This window comes from Eutrigla gurnardus, assembly GCF_963514095.1.
Source record: "Eutrigla gurnardus genome assembly, chromosome: 6".
Taxonomy (NCBI): Eukaryota; Metazoa; Chordata; class Actinopteri; order Perciformes; family Triglidae; genus Eutrigla; species Eutrigla gurnardus.
The window spans coordinates 19,632,834-19,654,732 of NC_139920.1; the positions used below are offsets into that span (position 1 = coordinate 19,632,834).

The 21,899-nt window shown below is 46.7% G+C and overlaps 2 protein-coding genes and 1 long non-coding RNA gene across 3 annotated transcripts; 2 read left to right on the forward strand and 1 right to left on the reverse strand.

Moving 5' to 3' along the window:
* Positions 1 to 722: 722 nt before the first annotated feature.
* Positions 723 to 8,163, forward strand: atp1b1a (ATPase Na+/K+ transporting subunit beta 1a). Its single transcript, XM_084012155.1, is given in 7 exon segments — positions 723 to 991; positions 3,388 to 3,516; positions 6,274 to 6,311; positions 6,314 to 6,447; positions 6,564 to 6,744; positions 6,945 to 7,025; positions 7,109 to 8,163. Coding segments are annotated over 7 exon segments (915 nt in total). The 5' UTR covers positions 723 to 897; the 3' UTR covers positions 7,367 to 8,163.
* On the forward strand, positions 5,195 to 6,266 carry LOC311015098. The gene is made up of 3 exons (XR_014597325.1): positions 5,195 to 5,610; positions 5,654 to 6,109; positions 6,227 to 6,266. It is a non-coding gene; the product is annotated as an uncharacterized lncRNA (long non-coding RNA).
* An 89-nt stretch (positions 8,164 to 8,252) lies between the features above and the next one.
* On the reverse strand, positions 8,253 to 21,867 carry nme7 (NME/NM23 family member 7). The gene is made up of 12 exons (XM_084012150.1): positions 21,715 to 21,867; positions 19,533 to 19,634; positions 18,693 to 18,859; positions 17,913 to 18,023; positions 17,125 to 17,175; positions 16,157 to 16,364; positions 15,973 to 16,078; positions 13,580 to 13,647; positions 12,812 to 12,880; positions 12,587 to 12,688; positions 9,916 to 10,023; positions 8,253 to 8,368 (listed from the first exon to the last, which is right to left on the reverse strand). Exons 1-12 carry the CDS (start codon positions 21,715 to 21,717, stop codon positions 8,336 to 8,338), a joined length of 1,128 nt encoding a protein of 375 aa, XP_083868276.1. The 5' UTR covers positions 21,718 to 21,867; the 3' UTR covers positions 8,253 to 8,335.
* Between the last annotated feature and the right edge of the window lie 32 nt (positions 21,868 to 21,899).

Sequence of the window (21,899 nt, forward strand, 5' to 3'; positions counted from 1 at the left end):
AGTTGGAGCAATTAGATAAGAGTTATGAAGTAACAGTCGGAACAGTTAGCTAAAAGCTATGAGCTAACAGTTGGAACAGTTAGCTAACCGTCATGAGCTAACAGTTGGACCAGTTAGCTAAAAGTTATGAAAAACAGTGTTTGAAGTGGTAGTGTTGCTAGATTACATTGACGGGTAACTAGTGCGACACATTGCTAACATACATTGCTAACACACACTGCTAACACACACCGTGAACGGAGGGAGGGCGGTGAGGTTATTGACTGTTGGGGCCAAAAAGGTTGTGGATTCCTGGATTAGACTACTTCCTGGGACACACACACATACATACATACACACACACACGCACACACACACACACACACACACACACACACACACACACACACACACACACACACCTGGTGGAGGCTAATTCGAGCTCATAGCCGATGTTTATTCATTCACACTGAACGTTAAATGTGCTGATTGGCGACACAGTTAAATCCGCGGTGGACTTCGGGGACTCGAGGGACCGCAGTGGTTGCCATGGCACCGACATCATTTGAAACGTCTCTGACAACTGTTGGACATTTTCCGTGGGGCCCCACAGTCTCCGTCCCCCCCTCCTTCTCCCTCTTACGCAAAGAGCGGAGGACGCCTGTGATTGGCTGGGCGCCCCCCCTTCCCCCTCCCCCTCCGCGGGGGAACTTATTACGGGAGTTAACAGGCGGAGCCGGTTTCCCAGAGAGATAAACCGTGTGTGGTACTACTGGAGGAGTCGGGGACCAGAACGTCCTTTCGTCTTTCCTGTGGGGGACAGTTAACAGGCTGCGCGACGCAGACCCGCACCCAGAGAAAAAACACGATCAGGCGAGACCTCAGACCCAGGACGTACACTTTTCACCAGGAGGCAACATGTCGGGGAACAAAGACGGCGACGGCGGCTGGAAGACGTTCGTGTGGAACTCTGAGAAGAAGGAGTTTCTTGGACGAACTGGGAGCAGTTGGTGTGAGTCCCCATGCCCTTTTTTTATTAGTGGTAAAAAAAAAAAACGGTCTCCCCGCCCGTCCCGCGGCCGCAGACTGCACCTGTTAGAGCCGCCGGGGTGCGTCGTGACTTCGCCTCTTCGCGGAGGAGAAGTTGGTTTCATGTCGGTATCAACGCGTCACGAACGCGAGTTAGCAGAGAGAGTTAGCCGACCGGAGACGCGACAGGTCGGCGGGGGTTTTCCACCTCACGACTCGTCACGTTACCGTCAAACAAGCAATTAACTCACATAACGTGATATTTGTTCTGACCGTTTTAACGGTTAATCTGCGGTAATGGGGGTTTATCGGCGAAGGCGTCGCCCGGATCCCGAATAATCGTCGTGTGTTAAAGGTCATCCTGAAGGACGGGCCGGGGGAGGGAGGCCGGGACACTTGACTCACATCACCGGGGGGCAAACTTCCGTCTCATTCGGTGGGAAAAGGAAGGGAAAACCGGTGATTTCTCCCGGTAACGAGCTGATTAGCTAATCTGGCCGGTTTAGACCCGGATTAGTGGCTCTAACACCCGGGGCTTTGAGGCGCCTAATGCGGCCAGCAGCTTGTTGATTTGATGGGATAACGTCCTCCGTGTTATAGGGGACCCGATCAGACCGCTAAATCGGTTTACTTACCGGGGCTGAACAGATCACGACTCGCGTCTCTACCCCCCTCCCCCTCCCTCAGAATGATTAATAATCTAAGAGACGCGAGTCTGAGAGAAACCACGCTGCGCCTCTTTAATTCCTCATAATCTAAAACGTTAAAACTTTATTTCCGGGAGAAAGTGTCGTGACACCGCTGGGCTCCGTTAACGGAACGACGACGACTTAACGGAGGTGAACACGTCGTTACTGTGATATTACCTCCTCTCGTGTACTTCTACTGTGTGTGTGTGTGTGTGTGTGAGAGAGTGTGATGTCGCACTCTCTAAAACGCAACAGGTATAATATATGTGCATCCCTGAGTGGCTGAAACCCCCAAGGTCCGTGAACGCAGCACGCTGGAGACACGTTCACTGGCTACGTTTGAAGCAAACTGTTGTTTTTCAGTGGAGGGAATACAGGAAGGAGTGTCAGACAGACAGGTGTGCGTGTGTGTATGTGTGAGGCGTTTAAAGCCGTCGGAGAAACGGACTGCGGGGCTGCTGAGGTGGTGTGAAGTGGTGCAGTGGGGAGGGGGGGAGAAACCCATTTCCATGGACATGGATGATATTTGGTTCCTCTGTGGCATTCAGACTCTCAGGCTGTCGCTATTACGATGCCTCTCTAGTGAACGGCTGTGATAGGGAACGACATGGAGGTCACGGAGGGAACAACGTCTTCACTTCACCTGCAGCATGTGGGAACAGCGTGTTTTTATCTTAACCCGGCCGAGTGTGGAGAAATCCGTGCGAGTGATCGCCGTGGAGACAAGCTGCCAGCAAGGGTCTTGTTTCCTGCTCAACAGGTGCGTCACGTGACGCTGCAGACAGCTCTGTACCTGTCGATGGCGCCTCACATGCCCAGCAGACGGGTACCAGTCTGGAAAACCCACCACATGGGTTTCACCGGGGCTCAATAAGACCCATGAGGACTAGACTAGACCCAAGGCTCCATATATTAATATTCTAAACGAGGTGCATGAGACTGACCAGGGTTATCGTAAATAATATATTGTGTATATATACACATAAATAATATCTTGTTCACAAAGAAAAACAGATTTAAAAATGCATTTATCTCGTTTTTTTTTTCTCCAAGATATTGATGAAGAAAAGTGATTCCAGCATGTTTTAAGAGTGTAAATCAGATGGAATCAGGAACAAATCTGGAATCTCAGTTATTTTGTCGGATTGTCATGAAACCGTGTCTGGTTTTAAACCAGGACAGGGTTTATTTGTGATCGTTGGAGATGTCTGAAAGGAAATGCTAATTACAGTCGTCAACAGAGAGCGCGGGGGGGGGGGGGGGGGGGGGGGGCCGTGACTCACTCTGGTGGTCTCCTGCTGCTGGATGATTGGAGAACATTTGAAATTAAACTGTTGTTCTAGAATGATCCGACAACGAGGAGAGATCTGAGATGTGAGATGACAAAACAACCCAACATCTTCACTCTGCTGTTATTTGAATTGCATTTTCAATAAAAAACAATTGTCAAATTTTGGTCATCAAATCCAATGATTCCTAGATGCAAAATAATAAAATAAAGATCATATATGCGCAACAAATTTCTGATAAAATACAAAGAAATCTGCTGGATTTCTGATCAAAGTTAAAAGCCACAAATATATTCTGACCCATAAAGAGTGCACTTCACTGGTTATTTCTGATGAATGAATGAAAGCTTTGACGCCATTCAAGAGAAGCTCTGCTGATGATGTCACCGTCTCTCCTGCAGTGAAGATCTTCCTCTTCTACGTCATCTTCTACGGATGTCTGGCCGGCATCTTCGTTGGGACCATCCAGGCTCTGCTGCTCACGCTGAGCAACTACAAGCCCACCTACCAGGACCGCGTGGCCCCCCCAGGTAAGCACCTCACCTGTATGACATCATAGGCCTTTGCTGCTGAGCAGGAGCACAACTGACGTTTCCGATTTCTTTATTTGCAATGGATGTATTCATATGAAAAATACAGGAATTTAAATGAATCAGTTTGATTCACTTTGAAGCTCAATGAAGAGTCCAAGAGGCGGTCTTTGAGAGACCTGGGTTGAAGGGATCTTGTGAATCTGCCGATAGTACGATGCAGCTGGTCTACGGGGCAATGATCTGCTGGGGACAGGCCTCTCCCACTCTAGAAATATCTAGAGATCATCATGAACCTGTGACTGTAGGTCATTAATCATTAATACTGGCTGAGTCATGAACAGGAGGATCATGCGAGTTTTCCCACAGACTGTCTATCAGAAGTGGACGTCATCATGGTGACCTCGCCTGTTGAGTTTTGAAGCCTTGCGTTTGGCATTTTGACTGTCGTCATCTTGGATTTTGGTAGTAGCTAGGCCGTGGTAGCGAGCTGTCAATCAGCAGGTAAGCCCCGCCCCATAAAGTATCCCCTGCTTTCTGGTCTGTTGGACTCTAAATGTACTAAATGAACATCATGCTGGATTGAAGAAGTCTTGAAACAAGAGATTGAGACCATAAACTCATGTTTACAATGTTAACTGAGATAATAAATTAAGAGAGAATTAGGCTCATTATCTCATAGACTTCTATACGATCAGAGAGGAGTCGCCCCCTGGTGGCCAGCAGAGAGACTGCAGCTTTTAGGACCTTCAGAACTGGAGGTGGACTGAGTTAATTTTCATCGAGCAGATAAATGGTCATAAACATCAGTGTCCATGCCCTGGTCTGTCTCTCTCTGCCTGTCTCTCTCCCTCCCTGTCTGTCTGTCTCTCTCTCTCCCTCCCTCTCTGTCTGTCTCTCTCTCTCCCTCCCTCTGTCTGTCTCTCTTCCAGTCTCTCCGTCTGTCTGTCTCTCTCCCTCCCTCTCTGTCTGTCTCTCTACCTCCTCTCTGTCTGACTTTCTCTCCCTGTCTCCCTTCCTGCCTGTCTATGGTTCTCCTAGTCTGTGTGACCTCAGATCAGGTTCAGCCATTTTGTCCTTCAGCTGAGCGTCGATGTTTCCCTCCAGGCTGAAATCTTTACTCTGATTGGGTTCTCCTCTCTTCTCTCCTCTCTGCTCCCTCTCACACTTTGCATGAAACGTTCACGTTCTTCACATGTTACTGCTGGAAGTGTCTCCACTCAGAGGAGAACCAGATCAGAGTCTAGCGAACTAGGAGGTGTGTGTGTGTGTGTGTGTGTGTGTGTGTGTGTGTGTGTGTGTGTGTGTGTGTGTGTGTGTGTGTGTGTGTGTGTGTGTGTGTGTGTGTGTGTGTGTGTGTGTGTGTGTGTGTGTGTGTGTGTGTGTGTGTGTGTGTGTGTGTGTGTGTGTGTGTGTGTGTGTGTGTGTGTGTGTGTGTGTGTGTGTGTGTGTGTGTGTGTGTGTGTGTGTGTGTGTGTGTGTGTGTGTGTGTGTGTGTGTGTGTGTGTGTGTGTGTGTGTGTGTGTGTGTGTGTGTGTGTGTGTGTGTGTGTGTGTGTGTGTGTGTGTGTGTGTGTTAAAAGAAGCAGAGGCCAGGAGGATTATGCCTCTCTCTGAAAGTTTCCATTGTGACCGGGCTCACGTGAGTGGCAGTTGGGGGAGGGGTGAGGGAGGGAGTGGTGTGTGAAGGGGGAGGAGGGGGGGGGGGGGGTGCTGAACTTTCACAAGCCTCCCTGAAACTTCTGTGCGTCTCACTGCAACAAATAACCAGCTCCACCAGCGAGGCTGCTGGGAAATAAAGGCTCATTACTGTCATGTTTCCTCTCAATGGCCACGCCTCCTCGCCTTGCTCTTGCTGTGGAAAATTACAGCTCCACGCTCACAGAGCATGTGAGGAAGTCCCAGAATGCTTCACTGCACCACAACTACAAGTGAAGCTTTCATGTCCCAGTGAGGCTCCTGGTAGTGTTGTTGTAGTTGTAGTAGTAGTAGGAGTTGCAGTAGGAGTAGTTGTAGTTGTTGGAGGTGTAGTGGTAGGAGTAGTTGTGTAGTGGTGGTAGGAGTAGTAGTAGGAGTAGTAGTGTTATTAGGAGTAGTGGAAGTAGTAGCAGTAGTAGTGGTGGTAGTAGTAGTGGAAGTAGTTAGTAGTAGTAGTACTGGTCAATTTGAATGTTGATGTTATTGTGTTGTTGGTTGAATGAGTTTTACTAGCGGATGTAAAAAAATGTCTGAAATGTGATTTAGAATATGAAGAAATTTAAATACATGTAAATTTAAAATAATGAAGTTTTTTAAAATATATTAAATATATTCTTGCACATATTATTGAACAAGTGGAAATGTGATGCAGGTTCACTTAAAATTGAGGTAGGAAACATTTTTATTGCATCACAATTCTTTGTGAAAAACAAGTAAATGATCTAAATAAGATTATCATAATTCATAAAGTCTCCCTGTAGAAATACATAAAACAAATGTATGTATTATTGTATCCTTTGTTTGATATATAAGGCTCTATTCATAGTTGTATATTTATAAGGTTTATATTTCTGAGTGATTTCTAGTGAGTATATTGAGGACATGAACATGTGATGGTGACATGAACGCGTGTTGATGGCATGAATGTGTGTTTGTGAGAAGATGAATGTGTGTTGGTGAAGACATGAATGTGTGTTGATGAGGACATGAACGTGTGATGACATGTGTTGAAGATGATGACATGAATGTGTGTTGATGAGGACATGAACGTGTGTTGCAGGTCTGTCTCACACGCCTCGCTCTGAGAAGTCTGATCTGAGAAGTCTGAGATCTACTTCAGCATCTCCAAAGAGGAAACGTACAAGAAGTACACGACCGCCATGACTGATTTCCTGGAGAAGTACGAGGAGGCCCAGCAGACCGACCCCGCCAAGTTCGAAGACTGTGGAGGCAAGTCCTCTTCTGTAGTTCCATCAGAGACCTGGGGGGGCGGGGGGGGCTAGTGGCTCCATCAGAGCCCCGGGGGCCCCTAGTGGCTCCTAGTGACTCGTTGTGTTCTCTTGCAGACAGTCCTCAGTCCTACAAGGACCGTGGGAGTCTGGAGAAGGACTTGGGTCAGAGGAAAGCCTGCCGCTTCAGCAGGTCTCTGCTGGCCGGCTGCTCCGGGGAGACCGACCCCAACTACGGCTTCAAGGACGGGAGACCCTGCATCATCGTCAAGCTTAACCGTATCGTCAACTTCAAGCCCCGGGTAGGATGGACGGACACACACACACACACACACACACACACACACACACACACACACACACACACACACACACACACACACACGCGTTTATAATCTGAATGTAAGTTAAAAAGTCAAGGCGTCATTCAGCTGCAGAAGAACAGTCTGGTTTCTCAGTTGTCGTGGATGATGTGGTAGTGACCCGGTGTCTCCTCCTCCAGACTCCGTCTAACCAGTCCCTCCCGGAGCCGCTGCAGGCCAAGGCCCAGCCCAACCTGATCCCCATCTACTGCAAGAACAAGGTAGGTGACCCACCCTCCTCCTGTCCTCGAGTCAGAACGAGTGCTTCCAGGTCGCTGTGATAACTCCCCGCTTGTGTTCGCAGAGAGACGAGGATGAGGGTAAGGTCGGGGAGATCAAGTACTTCGGCCTGGGCGAGGGCTTCCCGCTGCAGTACTACCCATACTACGGCAAGCTGCTGCACCCCCAGTACCTGCAGCCCCTGGTGGCCATCCAGTTCAACAACATCACCATAGACCAGGAGGTCCGCATCGAGTGCAAAGCCTACGGCGACAACATCGACTACAGCGAGAAAGACCGCTATCAGGGACGCTTTGATGTCAAGTTCACAATCAGCTCGTGACCTCAGCGGCGGCGAGCAAACCAATAAAATGTAGAGCGAATAAAAAAAGCGTTGAGATAAAACACCACTAGTCTTTGAACATTCATAATATACAGGACCTCCACTTAATCTGTGTGCTTTACACTAGCTTCTCTGTGTGCGTACGGCGTCCAGGTTAGAATGTAAAATACAAGAGTAGCAATAGCAGATATTTATTCTACTGAACACGGAAGATTCCGGAGCGGCGTGTTCACGTATTACTGTAATTCCACTACTGACGCATAGCGAGCTGTTTCTGTCGCCAAACTGTCTGATCCTGAGTAGATGTAGTCCAGTGCCGTAGTCCAGTCCTGTTGTAATCTGTTTTATGTCCGCTTCAGTGGTCCAAGGTGTGTATGTGTGTGTGTGTGCGTGCGCGCGCGCGTGCGTGTTTGTGTGTGTGTTAATGTGCTGACTAACTGAATACTAGCATGGTACTCTGAACCTTTTAAGGCGACTGCCAACCATGAAGCTGTTCTTGATCCGTCTGTCGTCCTCGCAGGACATTCGTGTCTCCATGCGTCTCGTAGTCCGTTAGCGCTTCGTGGTCGACCTCCATGAAAACCGTGGCAACGTTGAAATCTGTTTGGTTTTTTTTGCTGGAGACATCACATCACACGACGTGATGCAACTTACTATTGAATGTTTTAGCCATTTTCATGGTGGAAGAATTTTATATTTATGCAGTTGTACATTTTTCTTTCTTTTTTTTTTTTTTCAAAGTGTAATGTAATGAATCCAAATACCAAAGTCGCTGGTCAAAAAAAAACAAATAAAAAGCTGGAGAAGATGGGAGGCGATGCAGTATCCGTGTAATAAGATGTTTAGTTGGTGTGTTCAATGTTGAAGATCAAACACTTGTCAGGAGTCTCTCTTGTCACTTTATTTAATCTGCATACGGCTGAAACAATAAACAGAAAACTGTCCAACGTGTCCTCGCGGCCTCTTCTTTCACCCGTCCAGAATCTTGAAGAAATACTGGACCTGGAAGACAACAGAGGACCGGGTCAGACCTGAAACATGACAAAGGACAGGGTCAGACCTCAACCACAACAGGGGACCTGGTCAGAGGTGGGAGGCCTCGTGATCCGATCATGCCGGGACGCGTCGACGCCGCAGTTTATGAAACGTGTTGGCCAACCTGGTGACATCATCGACCATGTCTTAATAGGCTCGTTCGAGATGAACTGCGCCTCACCTGGAAAGTAGACGAGAGCAGGAGGCGGAGCCTAAAAACTGCACTCCAGTCGGACAGTTTCCATCGGCCTTCGAAGATTTGACAGGAAGTCATAGAGAAAGTTACATCCTGTTAGACGCGATCTGTAGGCTATCTGTAGTTTGCGACCACATTCGCATTTATTTATTTGTTCATAAATATCTGTGGAAATCAGAATCAGAATAAATTAGTAATTCATCAATTAATTGTACAGCTGCAGTTGCTTTATAATAAAAAAAAGAATTAATAGGTATAAAAATATAAAGTATAAAATAATGCAAATGAATATTAGTAATGTATACATATAATGTATCTATATAAAACATACGGTATAGTAGTGTATCTGCTGTTGAAGTAGGCTGCATCGTGCACATAAGTAAAGTTTGACAGTTATACTGTATTAAATGTGTATCTGTTTTTTTTATAAGGGCTATATAAATAACCTCTTATTGTCGTTATTATGATTATTATTCATATCAACCACGTGAGATGTTTGTTAACATATTTAACTTTAATTGCACATCATGAGACTAACAGCCCACGATCTATTGTTAAATATTAGACTCACACAGGAAATTTGCATTTTCTACATAATGTGCTGTTTGTTATCAAAACTAAGAGCCAATCAGCTCGTAGATGAGGATGAGCCAGTCGTTTCCCATCATGCCCCGGGGCTTGCAGTCAGTTGAGAGCAACTGCGGCACCTGGCTCTAAAAACTGCGGCCACCTTGATCTCGTGAGACTATCGTTTCCCAAGTGTGCGTGACGTCAGAGCAAGTCGGGATCAAGTCGGACACAAAACTAACCGGCATGCATTGTGCGGCGATCGCCGGCGATCAATTCGGCGCAGGCTGCTGACGAGTTAATGTGTTACACAACAAGAAAGAAGTGGTTCTGTAGTAATACCCCGCCCCCTTGCCTGATAAGCGTGTAACAACGGTGCAGGCCTGCCGGCGGGCTAACAGGCGGCTTGTCGCCGTGACGACCATCGACATACACTAAGTCGCGGCGGGGAACATGGCGGCTCAGCGAGGCTCAGCCAGGCGAACAAGGAGCCGTTTGTCCGGCAGCAGATCAGTGAACAATGACGGCGGGGGTCAGACCCACTCAGCACCCAACAATGGCTTTGTTTCTAAGTCCTGGTCTCCTGGGGACCAGTTGACGCTGACTCCGCCCCCTCAGCAGTCATGAGACCCGTCGGCGGTTCTGGTCCGTCAGGACAAACAGTAAACCTGTCTGTGAGAGGAGCTGCACATGTGAGATGGTGTGGGTGTGAGAACATGAAGGGGCCTGGACCCGGGACGGGAACACCCACCTCCAGGACGCCGTCCTCTGGGAGGTCGGTGCAGTGGACGCCGTTCTTCACCTTGTCTCGGCCGTACAGAGCTCGCAGAGACGTCGGCCGGAGGTGACGGGCGATCTCCTGTTGGAGGAAACATCGGAGTTTAAAACATTTAAAACATCGGAGTTTAAAACATTTTCAGCTACTTGTACTGTGCAGTATATTGTACTGTGCATCATCTTGTACTGTACAGTATCTTGTATCGAGGTACTTGTACTGTGAGGTGATTTAAAACATTATCAGCTCAGACATGAAATGTGCTGCGTGGACGATTACGGCGTACGGACTGAACTTCCTGTTCTGCTGCGTTATGAAAGCGCTGATGACTCAGCAACTGCTCATGTGACTTGCAGAGAGGAAGTGACCTCTGGGGGGACCTCCGGTCGGGGTCAACATCAAAACAGACCCTCCAGATCTAACGGTCGCCGTTCCGTTACGCCGTCCGACAGGAAGCATTTCCTGTGACGGCGTCTTCATCGCCCATCGGTTTGATGGGAAACACACAAAGAGGCGAGAAGGCGTTTCAAGGTCGTCAATCAGCCAAAACAAAAAGCTGCTGGTTCCAGGGGGATCAGCTGGACCACGTGAACCATGAAAGAATAGACAATGGTGTTAGGTTCAAGGGTCATGGGAACTCTGGGTCACCTGGGAGCCAACGCACTTTTAGCTGTTTTCCAGAACTCTTTCGGGTGAACTTCTGGACCACTTCCCACTGATCCTCTTCCAGGGTTTGGGGGGTTTGGGTTGTGACGGGGTGCGTTTGGCCCGGTGGCCGGTTGCTGATGTCGGCGCGGCGATGAGAGAACTCTGTGATGGCGTTAGTTCCCCCTGAGTGAGCTTCTGTCAGACCACGACGGGGTTTTAATGAGTGCTCGGTGAGCTGGACTCAGGTCCACGTAGTCACTGCTGGGTCAGCGTGACCCCGCTGGTCACATGACGTCTAACCGCTAACAAGCTCTAAAACGTAAATGTGACTCAACGCATCACCGGACCACTTTGACCACTGCCAAAATAAAGAAGCAATAACTCTATAAATAAATAAATGTGCCAAAAAATATTAGTAGAAAAGTCAAACGTTCTCTATCCAAAGAAAATAATATGAAAATAAATAAAATGAAAATAAACAAATAGGATGAATTAGATAAGATAAACAAAAAGAACAATCAATGTAGTTAATTAATTAATAAATAAATAAAGCCTTTACTTGGTTATGACCATCAATGTATTTATCAAGTTAATATTTGTATTTATATATATTTATTTATTTTAAATTTTGGCAGCTTCCGTCCTCCGTACTCGTACATGTGAGTGTTGTGTCCGTCCATTCTCGTATCAGGACACATCACAAGACAGACGGCGGTCTCATGACCGGGTCGCTGCACCGAGGTGTGAGACAGGTGGTGTGAGACAGGAGGTGTGAGACAGGAGGTGTGAGACAGGAGGATCGCTGATGGCTGCAGGCTGAGAGCGTCCTGTGTTTCTGAGGGAACGACCAGCGACGGTCATGTGATCGGTGTGTTGGAAGTCACTCCGCTGTGTCATGTGATTAACTCATCAAACAGCTGTGATGAGCTCTGTGAGGCTGATAACGCCGGACCAGATCCACATCAGCCCACAGGTCAGATAGCAGCCAGGTGAGTGTGAGGTCACCGCTCAGCCGCTCAGCTGGGGGGGGGGGGGGGGGGGGGGGGGGTTGCTACGGGCTACAGGAGACCGGAGGTGGAAAGGCTCTGAAGACCTCTGGAAGACCTCAGGTATGGAGGATTATTGTGTGAATAAAATAATCCATCTCCACCTATCGTTACAATGTGGTGGGGATGAATTTATAATAATAATAATAATAATAACAATAAACAGGCTTATATAAATTAAACAATAATAAAAAAACAATGATATCACTATGGAGGACCGAAGGTACCGAGATCGACCTCTTCATATTACTGGTTGGTACGAGCCGAGCATATTTTGTTTTCCATAAAGAAATACCAAGAAAATATTCTGCTTGTTCAATGTGTTTGTGATGTAAAAGGGATAACAAGACTTCTTTCATGTGTTACTGGTGAGAGGCAGATCTGAGGGCAGGTGGCTAAATCGTTTTGACATCAATGACCGATGGTGTCGTGTCACGTGACCTGGAAATCCTTATCTAATCAACTTCCTGCAACATCAGTAACACTTGACCCCGACGCCTGAAAGTCGAGGCCTGAAGGTCGGGGCCTGAAGGCCTGAAAGTCGAGGACAAACACATGAAGGAAGCGATGAGTTGGTTTTCAGGAGGCCGATGGGGCCTGCTGATCCGGGACCGGGTGAGAGTCCCTCATGTGTACAAGGGAAGAGCGGCTCATTGGGTCAAGTGGAGCCATGACATCACCGTGATGTCACGGTTTCCACGGGGACGAGGTCTTGTTGGTTTACACGGCGACACTGGAGTTACGTATTCTAGAGATTTCCCTCCCGGTTCCAAAAGTTCCCAAAACGGCGTCGTCATAAACAGGTCTACATCCGAACAGGAAGTTTTGGGTTTTATCCAAGAACAGAAACAGACGACACATCGATGTTTTCATCACATATAAACAAACGTTGGTCATTTAACCCAGAGACATAGAGTATAAATGAGAGGATGTAGTAGTATAATGAGACTCACGGGGTCTGAGGGTCCACAGAAGGCCCTGAAGGTCTGGGGTGCGTTGGTGCTGGTGATCTCCAGGACCATGCAGGGTCCAGAGCACAGCTCCGTCACCATCATCTGCCGGGAACCAACAACAACATGTCAGAACGTTCATCTCCATGAGGATCACACCATCACGTTCACACAGAAATCCCCCCTTTAAAACCCAGACCAGATCCTCGTGGTGCGGTATGAACTCACAGGATACTCAGCCACGACGCCTTTGTAGACCTCATAGAACTCCTCAGCGTTGGCCCGGTCCACGTTGAACTGTGGACAGGAAACATGGGGAATAACATGGGCAATACCATCTGCAGTATTCAGTCTAGTTATTATTGCACTTATTCATCACATTAAATGAGATGTTATTGTCCTATAAACAACCAACATGATGTGACATTTTTACAGAAGGACCACAAATGAAAGGAAAACTAATTCCACTAACAGATCCACACAAATATAATCACTGAATATTTTCATCATCTGTTCATCATCAAAAGTCATTTTTCATGCAGAAATGTCAGAAAATGCTGTTTTCAGTCCCTCAAATATGGAGATCTTCTTTCCTCTGTGTTATATCATATTTCATCATTTCAATCAATTTCAACCACTTTATTCTAAATCCAAGCACTATTAAAATCTTGAAGTCCACACTAATATTCAAGTGATTTCAAGGGTTTCCAGCACCCATACCAACTCTGCATCATTAATGTTTGCGTGGTTAAACGTGGCTCCGCTCGCAGACGGATCAATGAACCGACGAGACTGTACCCCTGAAATAACTGCATGAATAATTGATATGCTCCACTTTTACTCAACGGAGCAGACGGATTGATTTTGGTGTTGCACCCAGCATGTGCATCACCAACACACATCCCCCATGGGGGGGGGGGGGGAAGGTCACAGTCTGGGCTCTCAAGGTCACTGCAGTGGGAACATTAGTCACATATCAGAGGAGAAGGGTTTTACCATCTGAAGGGCTGAGATTTCAAATCCTCTGGCTGCAGATATGGAGTTGAGGATCTTCCCAGCCAGACCTGAACACATCACACAACGACACTCAGCCATCAGGGCCATGTGACCAAGGAGACGTGAAGAGAAACAGACCCGACACTCTCTCACTCTTATTATATAGAATATAGTGAATGAGGGAAATCTGTGTTTGTGGGCAGGGCTTACCTGCTGATTGACAGGTCGTTACCACGGTTACCAATGCAGTTAGCTACTAGGATGACTTTAAGACTTAGCTGGAAAGTTGACCTTGAATTATGAAGGTAGGTCATCCTGTCCACTAGAGACGGGTCAGTGAGACAGGTCCACTAGAGTCGGGTCAGTGAGACAGGTTCACTAGAGACGGGTCAGTGAGACAGGTCCACTAGAGACGGGTCAGTGAGACAGGTCTTGTCGTCTACGTTACTGGACCGTGGTGGCGGTGAAGGTCAGGCTGCTGCAGACACATAAGTGAAGGGGGGCGGCGGTCTGGCGGTCTGATAAAAGAGGGCCCGAGACCGCCGGCGTCCCGGGTCTTATTGCTGCTGTGTGTAATCAGGACGGATGGATCCGAGCCGGTCACAGTCCACTCGTCAGGTAAGGACCACCTCTGTGCCCCCCCAGCCGGCAGCTGATAGGCCCACACTCGGCACCGGCTCCCTGAAGCAGCTGTTGCTGTTGCTAGGTGATCCTATTCTGGGTCGCCTGGCAACAGAAGCTTCTCTATTCCAGTCATGTCTGAGTGCGTTCTCGGCCCGGACTCCTTATCAGCGCTGTGATTGGCCGAGCCGGGAACACGTAGCCCTTAGCCTAATGTGGCCTCCTAAGTGGTCGTTCTCTGTGTGGGATGCAGACGGGAGGCTGCAGGGTCCAGCCAGACCACAGACAGGCTGCAGCCAGACCACAGACAGGATCCAGGCAGACCATAGACAAGATCCAGCCAGACTACAGACAGAATAAAGGCAGACCACAGACAGGATCCAGGCAGACCATAGACAAGATCCAGCCAGACTACAGACAGAATAAAGGCAGACCACAGACAGGATCCAGCCAGACCACAGACAGGATCCAGCCAGACCATAGACAAGATCCAGCCAGACCACAGACAGGATCCAGGCAGACCACAGCAGAATTCAGGCAGACCACAGACAGGTTGCAGCCAGACGACAGACAGGCAGCAGTCAGACCACAGACAGGATCCAGGCAGACCACAGACAGGATCCAGCCTTATGACTTCAGTATGATTATGATTATTAAAATGAGTCCTGCGTCTGAATGAAGCACCCGGCGACGCCTTCCAGCTGAACGAGTCCATACTTGTGTGTTTTAACGGCTCCTCTCTCATGCTGCTGTTTAACCCGTCACAGCAGGACCATCCCAACATTAACGCTTTCATTCAGGTGTGGCAGCCTGTTGGGATCCTGGCGTCCCACAGGGATCTGAGCTAAAACACGTGACTTTAAAAAGCAGTCTTGCTCTGCGACATGTCAAATAAAAGCTTACAAACATTTACAACACATTTATTTATTTATTGTTGTGATTTATGATAGTCTTATTTAACGTTGCTTGATGCGTCTCAGCAGCATCGGCGCTGCTAGCGTTACTGTGAAGCTGTGCTTGGAGCTACATGCTAACGTCAGCATACTCACAATGAAAATGCTAATGCTAAGCAGGTGTCGTTTTTAGGTATTTGGACATCAACTACAGTAATTGGAAACATATAAAGGTTGACCAGCTGGTGGCGCTAGATGGAGAGACAGGATCACCGGTGGTTTGCCGACACTGAAGCCTGAAGCTAGCAGGGCTTAAAAATAGAAAGCAGGCTAAACACATCTCCATGGAAACGAGATCAGATAGCAAACAAACAGCCGTCGCGGAGAAGTCAACACCAGATGAATGGTGAGCCTGTTTGTCCTGGAGACCTGGGTTCAGACCCGGGGGTTCAGAACAACGAGTCCAGGTCTCTGGTCTGTGTGTGCAGACTGGAGCACCATCACATGTCTCAGGTCGGAGCTGCAGCGGCGTGTTAGCTTCTTTAATTCAACTTTACATCTAAGTTTTAAAGTCATCTTAGTTGACTGCATTAGTAGTGTAGTAGTGGCCTGTCAATCAGCAGGTAAGCCCCGCCCCCTAAAGCATCCCCTGCTTTCTGGTCTGTTGGACTCTAAATGGACCATAATGTACTAAATGAACATCATGCTGGATTGAAGAAGACTTGAAACTAGAGATTGAGACCATAAACTCATACAATTAACAATGTTTACTGAGATCATTTTCTCATAGACTTCTATACGATCAGAGAGGAGGTGCCCCCTGGTGGCCAGCAGAGAGAATCACAGTCTAAGGAGCTATTACATATGAATGTCTCCCACCTTCTGCTACGGCGTGCGGTTTGATGATGCAGCAGGTGGAGTCGGTGTAGACGGCGGTGTTGGAGGGGCCATGGCCGATGGTGGAAGGGAAGAAGAACTCCAGCTCCTGACAAACAAACAAACATGGAGGTGAGTCCCGTCTGGGACGAGGAGGTCGTACGAATGTGCAGCTGGCAGTTCTTACCCTGGCGGCGGAGGCCAGCGAGTCGGAGCCGTGGCCCACATTCCTGAGGCCGTCGGTCCCAAACTGGGCGCGGACGCTGAGTGGGGCCTCCTTCCTCGCCACGGCCGAGTCCGAGGGCCCCAGGAGCCCCCTCCAGATGGACACGGCCTGGTCGCCCATCAGCTCCATGGCAACCACGGGGCCCGAGGACGCAAACTGCACCAGGTTACTGTTGAGCACAGACCCTCTCATCTTAATGACACTCTAACAGAGTCACAGAGACGGGATCCAGACGGGATCCAGACTGTTCTCTGACGTTCCAAACGTACGAACCGAACCAAAACCAGTGTTTTCTCTCCACTGTGTGGCGCTCTGACGCTGGGTCCTGGTGATGTTGGGACTCTGAGGATCCAGATCCTGTTCGAGTCCTGACCTGGTTCTAGTCCTGACCCTGTTCTAATACTGCTCCATGTGGAGTGTCCTGATATAACTGCTGTAGTGATATGAAACTATAAATAACATTGAATTGATTGATAAGAACAAGTGTAACATCAGTGTTTTCTGGACTGAACCACTCCGTCTGTGTATGATTATATATTTATATCTCTCATTGTTTATTTATTTATATTAGTTGTTGCTGTCGTCTCTGCGGTGGGAGGAATAAAGTTTTATATTCTGTCTTATTTTAACAACGCTGCAGTAAACCACAGGAGGACACCACGGCCTGTATCACTGTTTCACTGTCTCACTCTTTCACTATTTCACTGTCACATTCTTTCACTATATCACTGTTTCACTCTTTCACTATTTCACTGACTCAGTGTTTTCACTCTTTCACTGTCTCACTCGTTCACTGTCTCTGTGAACACAGACGACAGGCTTCTTAACGAGCAGGAGACGTTAGCGAGGATATGATGGAGATATACATGTGGTTCACTCTGCAGATAGAAGTTGAAACCTAAGGTTGGACTAATCAGTGCCAGACTCACTTGAAGAAAGGCTTGGCCTGGTGCTCCGTGTAGAAGTCGGCCGCTTGCTTCCTATGAAGAGAGAAGAGCATGAAGGGTTAACGAGCACGTTATCATCACAGAGACAGAAACTCCAGAGACTCCAGCTGAAGAACACAGATGTCATGTCCTGGTCGGGGGGGAGCGATGTTTCATAGTTTAGAAGGTTTATGGGCGTTAAATGCAGCGGTGGTAATGTGCTGCTCATTAGAGTCAGTGTTTTTCCACTCAGGGTTTTATTCCCGGCAGCGCGGTGGCTTGGAGCCGCGGTTAGACTCCATCCTGCTAACACACCAACACGCCCTCTACCTACCGGCCTCATCAGGGACTCACCAGTCTGTTCACTGGAAACACTTATCCAGTCTATGTGTTCACACTTTCACTTATCCAGTATATATATATATATATATAAAATATATATAAAAACTACATGTGACAAATTGGAATTTTCCCATGACTCGTGAGATTAATACAAAAAATGCATGGCATATTTTACAACTTGAAAACATCCAATCAATGCTTTTTTATAATGTTTATAAAATGAGATGCCTTTAAGGACAAAATACGATACAAGTTTAGGAATAATCTCCTTCAAAACATAAATTTCTCCAAAAGGAGTCCGGTTTTTCGTCTTTTTGAAATTCTCGTGTTAACAAAGTTAACAAGTGTGATTAAGTGGCGACCTCTTCGGCTCCCTCGTGTGTGTGTGAGGACCCACCGCCTCCCTACCTGTCCGGTGCGTCTCCACGGTTACGGGTCCTTGAACTCACCATGTCAGCGTGGTCATCTTGGCTTTGGTCACCATCAGGTTGGACGAGTAAATGGACTCCAGGACGTCTCCCATCTTGGTCACCACGTCGGGCTTCATCAGAGCCAGAGTCCTGGAGGACAGCATCATAGCCCACGTCAACCAATGAGAGACGCGATGACCTTACAGCTTATTATAATAATAATAATAACAACAAGAACAACATCTGCATGTGGTATCTCAGTGTGCATGCTGGAAGCAAACTAACACAAGATTCATCTCCACAAGCATCCAATACCTAAATATACTAGAGGTGAAGTCCTGCCCCTTCCTGTTTCTTTATTTGGTAAAAAAAAATACGTAAGTGAACGGAGAGAAGCTACATTTTGCTTTTCTGCTGGCTTTCTTGCTTTGTTCTGTTTTCTTTTGTTTTGATTTAGTTCATTTTTTGTAAAGCGCTATATAAAACCAATGTATTATTATTATTATTATTGATTAAATGTTGTTGCCCGGTTTGAACCGTACCATGAATTCCGCGTTTGTATTTTCAGTCTGATCCTCCGACGGTTCGTTGATGAGACAGAAAGTCTCCTTTAAACTGACCGACTTCATGATTCACGGTACAAACGGGATGAAAACATTACAAGTCTCCCCGTTGACATCCTACAGCACCCGAGGGTGCAGCCCTCCAACAACCACCCAACCACACTGATGATGATGTGTGGGAGGGTCAGGTGCATAAATGGGGGGGGGGTCGGTTCTGGGGGATCATGTGCAGCATGGACCTCGAGACCCGGTCTACCTTTCCTTCTTGCTGCCCAGTTTGTTTGCCGTGTATTGATCTCCGTAGTCGATCAGGTTCAGCTGCCGTGACAACACGTTGACTCGATTCCCCACAAACAGGTCCTCCTGCTGCAGGTCCTCATATTTGGTCCTCCTGAGAAATATCCGCTGCTTTTTCACATCAAACTGCAGATTAAAAACAAGCAGTTTGGTTTAAAGGGAACAGAAGCACATTTTACTTTTTCGGCTTGGTGACGAGAGGACAGACGACGTGACATCGGCCGCGGGAAAGGAGGGACGATGCTAGTGTCCCTGAGCAAGACACCTCACCCCAATTGCTCCTGACGAGCTGGCTGTCGCCCTGCGTGGTTGACTCCGCTGTCGGTGTGTGAATGTGTGTGTGAATGGGTGAATGTCAGTCATTCCTGTAAAGCGCTTTGGAGAAAAGCGCTATATAAATGAGGCCATTTACCATTTTACGATGAAGTGATTTAAAGGTCGTGGAAGGTCAATCTGAGAACGGGAATATTAGTGGAACGCTAAATTCTCTATTAGCCTTGTAAGCAGATTAGTGGGAGGAACGTCAGAAGAGATGAAAACCTGAATATTCTGTGTTTATTAACGTAGTCTCCCAGTAATATATAACCATCAATCCACTCCAGATGATGACTTAAATCAGTCCATGGCAGCAATGAATAATAATCCCAGATAGAGTATAACTTGTGTATCACCACAGATGATTATTTGACAGAAAAAGACAGAAATGGAATTAACATTTTGGCCCCTTTAAATATTCAAATGTTGAGATTAAAATTTTTTGACACGTTCTAATGACAGTGATATAATAAAACAAGCTCACCATTTCCACGGATTTGTCTTTGGGGTAGTAGAAGAGTTGATAGCGCCGCAGCAGGGCTGCCGTCGGGTCGTACCACTCTGTGAGGAAGGCGAAGCGATCCTCCTGAAAGGCAACCAGCAGATAAATCACAGCTTTAATATAATCATGGTGGAGAGGACGAGAGATGACAAACACACAGTTTAATGGTTTAAAGGTGCACATCTGCTGAAGTAGACGGACCGGTGCCCCGAGTCTGCAGGGAGGCCACATACTGGTCTCTACGGTCCACTGGTGCTTCAGGGTTTTAGATTACATCATCTTTATTTTATGATAATCAACTTGCACAGACTTGAAACACGCTTCAGTTACAGCATCACTGTCAACACTATGATGCAGGAACATAACTCATGTCACATTATCTCCACCTTAATGGTAAAAAATCTAATCTAGATGTGATTTAATCCCTTCAAAACATGCTGGTTTCACTTTAATGTATGTTATTCTGTCACAGATTAAACACATTCCTTTTTTATTTTGTGAAAATGAAATAATCTTAAATACAACAAACATTTAAAAAGAAAACACACTCATTATGATATTTATGATTATTCTAATAAAAGTAAATTCACCACCATTAACTTCTGGTGAGTGATGTCGTTTTTTATCCGTGATAAAACCTTGTAACATCTCTGATCTGACTTTCAGCTGCACAACAATGCTGTAACCATGGCAACAACGTGTTGGATTAACTGGTTTCTTACACATCCAACATAGAATGTCTCGTCAGCAGTTTACAGCCAGTTTCTTTGATCTGATTCTAATAATCTTATCAACCAACGAGGATTAGAAGCTAATCAATACAAGTGATCGAGTTAATGTGTCTGGTTTTAATGTAGTGTCAGCTACTACTTAGTTCCTTCACCTCCACCACTTTACATGCGGACGGTCCACTTCAACCCCATCTAGACCACATTGGACCAGGTCCAGATCATAACCCCACTATACACCTAGATCTGTCAAACCTTGATTACCGGTAGATTATCTCAGAGAGGTTGAAGATTATTTAAAAATGCAGTTTCAGATTGATAAAAGCTTGATTCTATCTGTGAAAAAAGATTTCACTGCTTTTTCACCGATCTCCATGAAACAGAACTGAGCTGTGATGTAATGTCTCTCAGGAGTCTTCCTCCACCTTCTCCAAGGTAAAATTCAAGCACTTTTCACACACTTCAAGGTGCATTTCCATGCTTTTCCAGCACCTTCCAGCTGTGGTAATCTACATATTTGTACCCAATACAATCCTCAGTATTCAGTCTACTTATTATTGCACTTGTTCATCACATTAAATGAGATGTTATTGTCCTATAAACAACCAACATGGTTTTTACAGAAGGACCACAAATGAAAGGAAAACTAATTCCACTAACAGATCCACAGCAATATACTATTTGGATCATCCGTTCATCATCAAAAGTTATTTTTCATGCAGAAATGTCAGAAAATACTGTTTTCAGTCTGTAGATCTTTTTTCTCTGTGTTATATCATGTCATCACATAGAACATACATTTCAAGCACTTTATTCACAATCCAAGCACTTTTCAAAACTTTGAAAAAACACCACACTAAAATGCAAATGTTTTCATGGATTTCCAGCACCCGTACCAACCCCTGAACTCCCTGCTTTAACAGTCACCTAACGTTCCCTTCCGGATGCTAAGCTAACTGCTCCTCTCTCGTGTATTTTTAATGACGAACTGACCTCGGATCGTAACAAACCACACTACACATGAACAACGCACTCGTGGCGCTCATATCGATCTAATTCCGTCACTACGTTAGTTACGCTAGTGACGTTTTGTGAACGTAAGAAACTATCGGATCACGTACGAGCTGGTGAAACTTTAGCTAGTATGTGTACGTAGCTAGTAAGTTAGCTAGTTAACCGACAAGTAGGTCGGTTTTAACCGGTATATTAATTAATATGAATGACGTCATTAAAATACCTTCATTCAGATATTATACCAACGGTCGGTCAGTTGGTAACGTTAGCCGCCGTGCTAACTGCTGGTCTGTGTTACCAGTGCGCTAGCGTCGGCGTTAGCAAACAATAGCACCGTTTTTGTTTTTCCCCCGTCGGACGTTAAAGTTATCCGGAGGTCGCGCGCACACCTCGTCATCACCGGACAAACAAGTTCAACTCACCATGTTTGATAATTTCAACAATGTCTGAGGACGCGTCCCTATGAAGGTACTGGTTTATTTTCAGCTAACTTAGCCATCCTCAGTCGGCTCGACTCCGTTTCTATAGTAACCACGAGCCAAGCTGCGTTCAAGGCACATCCACCAAACCACGTACCTGGCAGTTGTAGTTGCCATGGAAAGAAAAA